At 35.5% G+C, this 13775-nt stretch overlaps 1 protein-coding gene across 50 annotated transcripts in view; it reads right to left on the bottom strand.

Moving 5' to 3' along the window:
- Positions 1-333: 333 nt before the first annotated feature.
- The window catches only part of plekha7b (pleckstrin homology domain containing, family A member 7b), a 193890-nt gene continuing 180448 nt past the window's right edge, over positions 334-13775 (bottom strand). For 19 of the 50 annotated variants that reach the window (XM_073908484.1, XM_073908489.1, XM_073908485.1 and 16 more), the window contains 3 exons: positions 11340-11473; positions 10478-10620; positions 334-1044 (listed from right to left, as the gene is read on the bottom strand). In XM_073908484.1, coding sequence (XP_073764585.1) covers positions 1022-1044; positions 10478-10620; positions 11340-11473 — 300 coding nt within the window. In that variant the 3' untranslated portion in view covers positions 334-1021. Of the gene's footprint in view, positions 1045-1189; positions 1235-5450; positions 5608-10477; positions 10621-11339; positions 11474-13775 lie in introns of all 50 variants that reach the window. The other 31 variants (XM_068222607.2, XM_068222610.2, XM_021477813.3 and 28 more) reach the window with 2 other exon arrangements.

Here is a 13775-nt window from a genome sequence, read left to right as displayed (position 1 = left end):
CCTTTTTCTTTAAGATGTAAAGGTTTTCACAGAGCATACACGAGAAAAGAGTTTCAAAATTAAGGTTTTCTCTTTATTTTCTTACTATATTTTTCTATTAATAACTGAATATGTATGAAGAGAATAAAACACAAGGTGAGATCAGAAGATATTCACAAAATGTACCATTTCAGATTATCCTTGCGAGACTGGAGTCCATAACTGCTTTTAATGTGATGCAAATGTAAAACCTCCAAATCATTTCATAAATTCTTTACTCAGCATCATTTCTGCTCTGAAGCTTGAAATGGTTTTCCTTTTTTTTCCCAGATAACACAAACAAAAACACAAACAGCTTGTTAATATCTTTAATATTTACAGTTTCTTTAAAAAAAAAATGTGCCATATCCCTCCCCGACCCATTTCCCAACAAATCCTGTTTGAAAATATTAACATTATCCCCCCCCCAAACCCCCCACCCTAAATTTATCAACAAAAATAAAATGCATTTGGCAAGCTAACTGGAAACTGGCAGTGCTGGATACATAAAAATAATATTTCAAGTGATTTGGTGTAAGAATATCATCTGAATTGACAAAATACAATAATATCCGACATATATTTGTACCCTTCATGTACTGTATATGACGCGTCACACGAATAATACTTTATTTAGTCATTATGTTACCGTTAAAGTTTCCAACTGAACTCCAAACTTCTTGTCTAGAGAAGTAAAATGTGAGCTTCCATTGTTCTCTACAATACGGCGCATATTAAAAGTGCAAGAATGGATATAAAATGGCTCTCTACTGTATGTCTGGGTTATCATGGTTAGACTTTGTACAGCATACGCACAGCAGTTTCCACAGCAACAAGTCCATATCAAATGATAGCTCTACAAAAACAAATGCATTTCAGGAGTGAGTTCCCATGTGAGTCCGAAAGTGCGCTATAGGTCATCTCTAAATGTGAGCGATGTGATCGGATAAGCAGAGTTTAAGTTTGTCCACCACTAGTGCGGTTTTCAGAAAGTGACAGCACCTCAATATCCAGACACAGCTTTGGCTGGAAAAGAGATAAAGAGAGCGAGAGATGTGAAAAGTGAAGAAACAAAGCAAAATAACACAACACAACACAAAAACGACCAACACGTATGAATACAAAAGTAAAACGAGTCATTTTCAGCCATTTTTCCTATTCCAAGAGTTACCTTACTAAATAGTTGACAGGTAAACACTCTCCACCCTCCTCCTCTCTGTGCAGCATGTTATAATAGAGAAAATGCTGAGTTAAACATACTACAACATATGCATGTGCACATGACACACACACCCACACACACCATGCAGATCATATTCATATAAATGCTGCTGAAACAGCAGAATAACACAGGCAGCGCAGGCTTTCAGTGATTAAATGGATTGGCTAATAAACATATAAACGCAGCTATGCAGTCACTCAAACCGTTTTTATAGTATAATGAAGGCACTGTCCACAGAGTACAAGAGACCACAGGCCAATACTCAAATTAAAAATCAATACATTTTTAAAAGGGTTTTTTTAAATCTATGGGGATATTGAAGATTTCCAATATATATACATATATATATATATATATATATATATATATATATATAGATAATTTTATTATTGTTATTTTTTAATATAGTTGAAGGCAGAGTTTCTCAACCACATTCCTGGAGGATCACCAGCACTGCATGTTTTGGATGTCTTCTTTGTCTGACACACCCATTAAAGATCTTTCAGTCTCTGCTAATGCGCTGATGATCTGAATCAGGTGCGTTTGGTTAAGGAGACATGGAAAATGTGCAAAGCTGGTCGTCCTCCAGGAACATGGTTGAGAAACTTTTTTTTTAGACACAAATTTATGTGGTTTAGTATCTTCTAGTAATAAAAGTTTTGGTGCATTAATATAGTTAATAATATTATTCAGAAGGTTATGATTCAGAATTATTTTATATAGCTTTATTTTACAGTTTTAGAAGATACGTTTTGGCACAATGCCTTCCTCAGTGCATGACACAATCCGCTCACTCCACCCTTTTATCCAACAGTCAATCACATTACGTCAATAGTTAAACGACCACTCAATAGTTAATATACTGTAATTAACCACACAATAAATATTTTCTTCACCCTTAAAAGCAGTATCTATATTATACAGGTAAATAACATATCAATTATCATCTTTCACTTATTCATGTCTATGCAATGAACTTGGACAGTCCAAAACATTAACATTTTCATCTCTTTATTATTTACTCTTATTCATTTACTTGAAATGCTTGATTCACGATACTCTTTATTGTGTTTAGTTCATTATCTTCTTGCAACAATGAATTAAACGATGTAGTAATCAAAACTGGCAGTTAATGTTTTACATAATATAAAATCTATTAATATATCTGCATCAAGTTTTAATCGATTTTGCAGATTTATATACAACGAAAATATACTCAATTTAAGTACAGCGTCTGCTTTAATTTTTCAAATAAGATAACAGACAATAAAAATAACAAATTAATATATGTGTAAAATTGTGTTCCATCACAAAGTGTAATTTAAAAATAAATAAATATGAACACATTTTGTACTTATTAAAAGTTATAAAAGAATAACTAATCTTTCTTTTTTTTTACTTAAAAAAGTAATTTGGTAAAACCCGGTGGTCTGAAGGATAGTGTCAAAGTATAACGATTTAAAATTATAGTTAAATAGAATATTCTATATTATTGTTATTATTTTAAGGACTGGTAAGGTAAAACTAGCTAATTCTTATGCTTGGTCAGTCGTGTGCTAAATAATGATTTATTCTATATTAAAGATAGAGGAACCCAAGGTTGTAATCTATTTGTGGGCAGTGCCTCATGGAAAAGTATAGCCAAGAGCTGATTTGGAGCATGATGGGAAGCAGAAAACACAAAGCAGGTGAAGGTGAAACCCTATTTACAAACCTGGTATTAAAGTACATTATCATCAATCTGATCACAAATGGAGAACACCAAATACAGCTAGTACCATTTCTAATTCCACAGCATACTCACAGTGTTTGCAATCGCAGATATCAAAGCAAAAACAAAAGCTCTTGCTCTTTGTTTTATTTTCCAATGTCTCCTCTTACGTTTATATACAAGGTTTTGCAGCAATATTACATTGAAAGGTCAGAAAACGTATATACTCACATCAAGAGTATCATCTTTAAAAAAATCAGTACAGCAGCATTCACACTGGATGCGGAAAGCACTGCATTGAGCTATGAAACCCATTTATTTCAATGGCTTGCATCATGCAAGTGAGATTTGTTGTTGCGCTGACCAGAGCGCAAGCACCTCTGACACCATAGACAAGCTAGCGCACGTGCTTTGATCAAAGGTAAAAATAGTTCAACTTTTGCAAATGCACTCAGTGACATTTACCCATTCATTCAATATAAAAGGGGTCTCCAAATAAGCACAAGTAGCAATAAACAGCTGATTTTGTTTATGTGTTTTAGAAATTCTGGAGATCTATGATACTAGCTGTCGTATAGGGACATCTCAATTCAGTTTGAAATATCAGATTTGTTTAAAGTCAGGCAGCTTGTAGTAGGTTATTTATGCATAGGTTACATATATTGTTCCGTAGACAGTCAAATTCACACTCAAAATAGACATCAACTGACTAGACATACAACTGAAGTCAAAATTATTAGCCCTCCTGTGATTTTTAAAAAAAAAATATTTCCAAAATTCGAGCCGATCACGATTTTTTGCATTGAAAAGCACCTTTTTTAAATGATTTACTAACAGCTGCAAGTGCTTTACGCACTGCTTATGTGCCCTGTGTGCCTCACATTTTACCGCATGCTGTACTTCTGCTTGCTGTATCCTCGCAGTTAAAAAACATCAACTCTGAGTGGGGTCACCACAGAGGAATGAACCTGCAACTTATCAAGCATGTTTTTACGCAGCGGATGCCCTTCCAGCCACTACCCATCTTTGGGAAACATCCATACACACTCATTCACACACACACTCATACACTACGGACAATTTAGCCAACCCAATTCACCTGTATCGCATGTCTTTGGACTGTGGGGGAAACCGGAGCACCCGGAGGAAACCCACGCGAACGCAGGGAGAACATGCAAACTCCACACAGCAACGCCAACTGACCCGAGATTCGAACCAGCGACTCAGCGACCTTATTGCTGCTTCGCCTGTTTCAGTTGTTGATTCAGTGATTCAGTTGTTGACGAGCAACATGAAAAAGCTTGCTTCTTTTCTTTTTTTTGTCAACAAAAAAGGCAGTGTGGTGCGCCTCACGTTTTTGAAACATAAAAACACATTCGGTGTGATCAGTCCCTAACAGAGCAAGACATTTTTCACAGTATTTCCTATAATATTTTTTCTTCTGGAGAATTTTTTTTTTTATTATTATTTCGGCTAGACTAAAAGCAGTTTAGATTTTTTTTTTAACATATTAAGGTTAATATTATTAGCCCCCTTAAGCAAATCGTTTTCCTATTGTCTACAGAACAAACTTTTATGTTAAGAAATGTGTTGAAAAAAATCTCTCCGTTAAACAGAAAATGGGAGGAAAACTATACAGGGGGGGCTAATAATTCAGACTACATAAGAAATAGTGCTATAAGTATTAAGCTTTGCCTACTGCACTCTTGACAATGTAGCACAAAGTGTGAAGACCAGCGCAGAGCATTCCGCATCCGGTGTGAAAACCACTTCAAATGGTAGAAAGTGAAACACCCGTTAAAACTCTCCGTTAAACAGAAAATGGGAGGAAAACTATACAGGGGGGCTAATAATTCAGACTACATAAGAAATAGTGCTATAAGTATTAAGCTTTGCCTACTGCACTCTTGACAATGTAGCACAAAGTGTGAAGACCAGCGCAGAGCATTCCGCATCCGGTGTGAAAACCACTTCAAATGGTAGAAAGTGAAACACCAGTAAACTGAAATGTGTCTCCTTCTTCTACTTGTGATACAGTCGACCAAAGTGCATCTTAATACCAGGTGTAAACAGATCCGGACTGTGGTGTCCAATACACACAATCATGAGCTCTTGCGCAAGTGTCTTGCATAAAAGACTCCAAAAAAATGGCAAAAAACAGCGAGTCACACCAAACACAAAGCTCTTTGCAGATTACAGATGGCGATGCAAGCGGTGTTTAGCGACACAACAGTGTGTGCTTTTGTTAATTGCAAAAGACAGCATTTGTTTATAGCTTTTAGGCTTATCAGCACTAAAAACCTCAAATCGCATTCAATTCACACACCTCGCCGTCTCCAGATGTGGAGGCAGTTGTTCGCTGCTCGTGAAGTTACTACTGCAGCATAAGCCTGATAAAGCACAATCATGCAACATGCAAACAGAAAAGGTGCCAAAACACACGGCGAACAATTAGCAAAGGCGCATTGGCGTGCTAAACGGTTAGCGGTTAGTTCTTACTTTGTTTTTTCTGATTAGACAAAGGTGTAGTGAATTCCATTGCTCAGGGGAGGAGGAGCAGACGGAGCCGCAGAGACAGAGACAGGAGCAGAAGGAGGAAGAGGAGGAGGTGGTGGAGGTGGAGGGAGTGAGGTGGGACTGTTAACCGGCGGTGAGGCTGAAGCACAGATAGGGAAAGAAAGGCGCAGTAATACACAGAAGACTACTGCTACAGTCAACTAATGCTAAACACTACAAAATGCTGCTTGTGAGTTCAGAACTGCAAGAGAGGGCTGAGAGTTTAAAGAGAAAATACACATTTTCTATTATTTACACACCTTCACATCATTCTAAACTAGTATAACTCCAATGCTTCCATGTAACCTGATATTACAAATTGTTACCAAAAGTGTACATAATAGTCACTTCTGGAAAAAATGTACACTTTGAAAGCTTTACAAACTTTATATTTAGGTGCCTTAATTACTATGCACTTACCTTTAAATTAATCATTTGGTACATACATGTTTTTTACAGCGTACTTATATATATTTTTATATATACAGCATCCTTATATATTATTTTAATGATTTGCAAACAATTGCATATGCATTTAATTTCCTCAATTACACTGTTGTCCATCCCTTCCTCAACACACTATCTTAAAGGGATTGCTCACCCCACAAAAATATTCTGTCATCCTTTACTCACTCTTTACTTCTTTCAAACAAATTCTACGTAAAAACAAATACTTTGGAAGTCAATGGCTACAGGTTCCTAGCATTCTTCAAAATATCTTTTCTGGTGTTTTTAACAGAATAAAGAAATCATCAACAGAAAGCACCACTTGAGGGTGAGTAAATAGTGTGTACATTTTCATTTTTGGGTAAACTACACCTTTAAACTTATCAATATCAGCATGGTTGTCCCTGAGCTTACCCACTTCAATAGTTGTGCAATACAATATGAGAACAGTAAGTACAAGTTAGTTGACTTTATAAAACTAATATTCACATTTATCAAGGATGAATAAAGCAGTAAACAATTTAACATTCTTATAAAAATATTTATAATAAATGCTCCACTGTTATCATGCTTTGCATAAAGTCATTAAATATTAAATAATTATTTCCAAGATGTTTGTAATATAATTAACTTTACAATTATAATGTTTTCACAGTATTAATGTTTTTTTTTTTAAGGGCAGCCTTGCTTCTTTGATAGAACATCTTTATAAACTTTAAACCTTTGAATATTAAAGTATTTAAAATCAAAGCGTTTCAAATTAATTACACTGTTCTCCATACATACCATAAATTGACAAATGTCTAAAACATTTAATCACTTACAGATAATGTGTAATATTGGGACAAATACAGCTGGAAATGGTTTAAATATTGAGTTATTTTTGCTAAATATCTGTATACCAAAAAAACTGTGAATACATTTACTCTGCTTATCTGAATTTTCCTACACATATGCAGTCATCCTAACAAAGGTGTTCTTCTTAAGTTATAAAATTCTATAATTATTGGTTGAAATATATATTAATCTGCTTTAACTGAACTGATATATATGAAGAGATCAGATGCAAAAACATCTAAGTGCCATGGTAAAATGTCTCCTAAAATGAGCATTTTGTTTCTAGCTCTTGTGTTGGTTCAGTTATTTCACCTTGATGGCAAATACTGTTACTTTCATTGCCTTTAACATGAAATAACTAAATAAAAATATAAGAGGCTGAAAAAAATGGTCATTGAAAAAAACATTTTAGATGGCACTTATTCAGCACTTGCATATATATATATATATATATATATATGTATCTATGTATGTATGTATGTATGTATGTATGTATGTATGTATGTATGTATGTATGTATGTATGTATGTGTGTGTGTATATGTATATATATATATATATATATATATATATATATATATATATATATATATATATATGTGTGTGTGTGTGTGTGTGTGTGTGTGTGTGTGTGTGTGTATATGTATGTATGTATGTATGTATATATATATATATATATATATATATATATATATATATATATATATATATATATATATGTGTGTGTGTGTGTGTGTGTGTGTGTGTGTATATATGTATGTATGTATGTATGTATGTATGTATGTATGTATGTATGTATATATATATATATATATATATATATATATATATATATATATATATATATATATATATATATTTATATATATATATATGTGTGTGTGTGTGAGGTCGTGTGTTTGTGTGTGTGTGTGTGTGTATGTATGTATGTATGTATGTATATATATATATATATATATATATATATATATATATATATATATATATATATATATATATATATAAAATATAAAAATATATATATAAAACAACATTTTAAGGTCTAAGTTATTAGCACTTTTAAGCTATTTTTTAAATCATCTACAGAACAAACCATTGTTAAAAATTAACTTGCCTAATTACCCTATCCTGCCTAGTTAAGCTAATTAACCTAGTTAAGCCTTTAAATGTCACTTTAAGCTGTATTGAAGTGTCTTGAAAAATATCTAGTCAAATATTATTTACTCTCATCATGGCAAAGATAAAATAAATCAGTTATTAAAAATAAATTATTAAAACTATTATGTTTAGAAATGTATCTGTTGAATTTATATACACTATTTTACACTATTTAAGGCATGTGTATTATAAGTAGCTGCAATTAAATGACCTAAAAATTAAAAGTTATAACTTTTCTTACTTATTCAATGTAAAGTAATCTGATCACAGTAACTAGTTACTTAGTTACTTAACTAATTACATCCAATACTGTTAGATTTTCACAGCCAAAAATATAGTCTTGTTTTACCCAAGTTATCAACATTTATATTTCTATTAGATGACTTTTAAACACAGAACTGCTTGGTGGGATTTCTTTAACCTAGGTGTTCTTTCAGCTTTAACCAAGTTGGCATTGGCCCATTGAGCTGGAAGCCTTTTTTGACTGTCCTACCACTGGAAGAACAGACATGACAAATTTATAAAGAGGGTTAGTGAAACCAGGCAATATCACAAACCAACACGTGTTGCCTCCCAGACTGAATATTTCTGTCAATTTCAGCATTCATGAACTAAGTAAAGCAGCGCAGCAGGTGATCAAAACCCCGATCTGCCTCCACAGACGAGATCCCTCACACAAGCTGTTCTGACATGCTCTCCAAAGGAAATACTGTGATTATTGTTGACCGCCTCGCACATTATGATCCAGCGCGTCAGGGTGAACTGACTGTAAATCTGTGTGACTGAGACACGCTGCCGCCTGTCTGAAGGTTAGACCTGGCAGAGTGAGTGAGGCCTCTGTAAGAAGTAAAGATGAAACGATGCTGTGCTTTTATGCCAGTTCAGAAAGATGTTCAAAGTGCTGCCACGGGATGCAGAGTGAACAAGCCCCAGTGCATATTCAACTGGGTCATTGATCGGCTCTGGAAAAAAAAAAATGGCCTCATCAAGAGATTCCTCCCAGCCTGAAAGATCCGACATGTCTCCCAATTAGCAAGCATCTTTACTCGTCAGATCTGCGCTAATAAGGAATAATGTTCAGTTATTAACGTTGCGGTTGATAGGCTTGGCTTTGCTCTTTTTTTTTCGTCTTACTCATCACGCCTCTATCGCCAATGTTTTGAAACGGGGAGGACCGTTTCTACAAACGCTTGCAGGTTGTCAGTGTGTGATGGTTTAGGAAGTTTTATTGACACTGTCAGATTAGAATTACAAATAACAGATTCTGAAGTGTTTTCTTCACATTGACCTTGATCTTTTCAGAGTGCTTGAACTGTCAAGATGTACATTTGAAATCTGAAATTAATCTATTCAAATGGAGCCATACGGGTGTGCACTGACAATTGACTTATGATTCATATATTAACACATATTGTGCACTTTAAACTCCCTGTCCTTGCACTTGCCATCAAATGATTAGTGTTTTGACTTAGAAATGTCATCTAAAATGGACGTCACGGTTTGTGGAGAAGTGGGTAGCACGATCACCTCACAGCAAGAAGTTCACTGGTTCGAGCCTTGGCTGGGTCAGTTGATATTTATGTGTGGAGTTTTGCATGTTCTCCCTGTGTTGGAGTGGGTTTCCTCCGGGTGCTCCGGATTCCCCCACAAGTCCTATGATATGCAGTACAGGTAAATTGGGTAAATTGTGCGTAGTGTAGCTGGAAGGGAATCCGTTGCTTAAATCATATGCTGAATTAGTTGGTGGTTCATTCTGTTGTGGCGTCCCCAGATTAATAAAGGGACTAAGCTGAAAATGAATGAATGAATGTCATCTAAAATTGTTTACCAGTACTGGGCTGTGGCTGGAAGGGCATCTGCTGTGTAAAACGTATGCTGGAATAGTTGGCGGTTCATTCCGCTGTGGCAGCCCCTGATAAATACGTTTCTAAGCTAAAGGAAAATGAATGAATGAATGCTATCTAAAATAGAGTATCCCAGTAAGCAGTTTTTGTGTGTTTAAAAGATATCTAACAGACATGAAAACATAGACATCTTTGCAAACACAAGGTTCAATTTGGAAAACAGATGTCTAACAATAATCCAACAATATTCTAGTCATCAAATAAACAGTAGTTAATGAAATACATAAAATACACTCAAAAATGACGTTTGCTGTTTGTTCAAACAGCTTATTTAAAATATTTGAGCTGAATCAACACACTTCTTGAGTTTTTTGAGGACAAATTAATTGTTTTATGATTAATCCACTGAAATTTGTAAAAACTAATAAGTTCTTCATCTTATCTCAACACAAATCGAAAATGTGGAGCCACATTTTTTTTACAGTGTATGTGAAATCTGTCTAATCTGTCGTGTATGTCTTTTGTAAGACATCTATTAGATTTCACTGACAGCCCAAATTTAGCCTTGTTTAACCAAGACATATAACATTGTGACTTGGTGGGATAAATGCATTAATGGAACACTAGAAATTTGAGGTGATCAATTCAGGCTTGGTTAAACAGCAATCCTTCTGGGTTGGTTTACCTGCCACTTGTTTGCTCTTGAGCGAGGCCTCTGATGCTAAGGCATAGGACATGGTGATGATTCTCTCCTGCTCCTGTAGAGCTGAATCTATATCCGGCACCACCGGCTTGTCTACTGCTGCTGGAGGAGGTATATTCTGAACACTTACAAACAAACAAACAAACAAACAGGTACACCAAAAGTCATTCACAATGAAAAGCAAAACAAAAATGTTCTCAGCATTTTGAAGCCAGTAAGATTTGTATTCAAGCATGCATTCAATTGATTTGCACTTAATTCAAAAGACAGCAAACATGTTTATAAATATGTCCAATATTTTCTTTCTAATAATCAGACAACTTAAAATTAATCTTTTATGGCAATAATTAGTGTTTACCCTGTTTCTAAATTAAAAATGTAAAAAGCTCCAATAATCATGTTTAAAAGAAGAGCTCAAAATAATCATAACCTGGGATAAAATGTAGTGTTAAAAGGCTATTTATACAAAATATGAGTCTAAAATTCAGTCAATAAGCTCACGTGAATGCCTAAACTCATCTGATTTGCCAATGTGTTCAGAAGTTCAACAGAAACCTCTGCGACTGGTTTTAAAATTCTGTCAGAGAGGTACTTTTATTACTTATTATTACTAAGAATCTTTTCTGATTGGTTTGTTAAGATGAAGAAAAGTCAACAATTTGAAAAAGAAAGTTTCAAAGGAATTAATGTTCAGTGGTGATAAAAGACAGAAAGTCAATACAAATTTTAAAAACGGACACAGCTCTTTACTTTTTTTACTTGCTAAAATCCAGCATCCCCCCCGCAAAGTCTCATGCTAGTGTAATTAATAGCAAGAAAACATGAAAAACAGCAGTGTCAGTACCTAGATTTAGCCAGGATGCTCTTGATTCGTTCCACTTTTCGATGTCGGGCCTCCATCTCCTGAGGACTAAGGGGCTCCTCTGGATCCATGTCTACATAGCGCTCAGGGATGGTGACCTTCTGTGGCTTTGACAGCTAAACAGGCATTGAGACCAAACACAACCTTTAATCACTTCATATGGCAATCTTTTATCTCTGTATGTTTATTAATACATTCATTTTCTTTTCAGCATAGTCACTTTATTAATCTGGGGTCACCACAGCGGAATGAACCGCGAACCAGCGACCTTCTTGCTGTGAGGCGACAGCACTACCCACTATATCACACTGTTCCACCTGGTACTTAAGTTTAATTAATCTAAACTTATTATAGTTATATAGGAAAAATTACAAATATATATAACAATTTACTGTCTTATCTGGGTTGAAATCAGCAAGGTTTGCTTTATTCTCTGGAATACAGGAGTAAGATGTAAGGCCTGTGCATGCTGTACTTCATTTTCCATATTTTGCTCAATCACGACTGTGCCCATACACAAAGTGGGTGCACAGACATTGTATAGAAGATATTTAGAGCCAATAGTCTTAAACATAAAACTTTTTCCACATTTTTTAATGTTACAGCCTAATTCCAAAATGGTTTAAATTTATTTATTTCCTCAAAATGCTATAAACAATACCCCATAATGACAATGTGAAAAAAGATTTTTTGAAATTGTTGCAAATGCATTAAAATAAAAAATAAAAACTGTAAAATGACATGTACAGAAGTATTTACAGCCTTTGTTCAATACTTTGTTGATGCACCTTTGGCAGCGCATCTATCTTTTTTGTTTTTTTGAATATGATGCCACAAGCTTGGCACACCTATATTTGGGAATTTTTTTCCCATACTTCTTTGCAGGACCCCTCAAGCTCTATCAGATTGGATGTGAAGTGACCGCATACAGCCATTTTCAGATCTCTTCAGAGACTCTCCAGAGGTCTGGGCTCTGGCTGGGATACTCAAGAACATTCACCAAGTTGTTGTGAAGCCACTCCATTGATATTTTGGCGGTGTGCTTCGGGTCATTGTCCTGCTGGAAGATGAACTGTCGCCCCAGTCAGAGGTCAAGAGCTCTCTGAAGCAGGTTTTCATTCAGGATGTTTCTGTACATTGCTGCATTCATTTTTCCCTCTATCCTGACTAGTCTTCCAGTTCTTGCTACTGAAAAAATCCCCCCAGCTTGATGCTGAAACCACCATGTTCACTGTAGGGATGGCATTAGCCTGGTGATGAGCGGTGCCTGGTTTTCTCCAAACGTAATGCCAGGCATTCACACCAAAGAGTTCAATCTTAGTCTCATCAGCCCAGATAATTTAGTTTCTCATGGTCTGAGAGTCATTTAGATGCCTTTTGGCCAACTCCAGGCGGGGAGTGGCTTCTCTACCGTACAGGCCTGATTGGTGGATTGCTGCACAGAGAGTTGTCCTTCTGTAAGGTTCTCCTCTCTCCACAGAAGAGCGCTGAAGCTCAGACAGAGTGACCATCGGGTTATTGATCATTTCCCTGACTAAGGCCCTTCTCCTCTGATCACTTAGCTTAAATGGCCAGCCAGCTCTAAGAAAAGTCCTGTTGGCTTCAAACATCTTCCACTTACGGATGATGGAGGCCGCTGTGCTCATTGGAACTTTCAGAGCAGCAGAATTTTTCCGTAACCTTTCCCAGCCTTGTGCCTCAAGACAATCCTATCTAGGAGGTCTACAGACAATTACTATGTCTTCATGCTTGCTTTGTGCTTTGACATGCACTGTCAACCCCGGGACCTTATATAAACAGGTGTATGCCTTTTCAAATCATGTCCAATCAACTGAATTGACCACAGGTCAACTCCAATTAAGCTGCTGAAACATCTCAAGAATGAGCAGTGGAAACAGAATGTACATGAGCTCAATTTAGAGCTTCACGGCAAAGGCTGTCTATACTTATGTACATGTGGTTTTTTCAGGTTTTATATTTTTAATAAATTTAATATTTTTCTCAGCTTTGGTTTGCGTTTGAACAAAAACTGGCAGTCAGAATTTGCCAGGGGTATGAATAATTTTGGCTTGACTCTATACACACAAACATATGGCGGTGTAAAGAAGTGGTTTTCCCTTCACTGGTTTCTTATGTTTTTTGCATATTTCTCACACTTTAATTTTTCAGATCATCAAAAAATATTAGCCAAAGATAATAAAAGTAAACACAGGATATTTTGATGACTTTCGGCCCTGCTTTCCATACAGTATGTGTGTGAATCTCCTTCTGATGATGAACATGACATTTTAGGCTTTAGGAGTTCAAGAGCTTCCTTGAACTCACTTCTACTGCACATTTTCTGAATACAACAAAAGTACATGGTGATGAAGGCTTTTTGTTGATATCAGAATCTTCTTTTTTGGGCGAACAATGCCT

This window comes from Danio rerio, chromosome 7 (genome assembly GCF_049306965.1).
Source record: "Danio rerio strain Tuebingen ecotype United States chromosome 7, GRCz12tu, whole genome shotgun sequence".
NCBI lineage: Eukaryota > Metazoa > Chordata > Actinopteri > Cypriniformes > Danionidae > Danio > Danio rerio.
The sequence above is the reverse complement of the archived record's forward strand: the minus strand, read 5'-3'. Positions and strand labels throughout refer to the sequence as shown.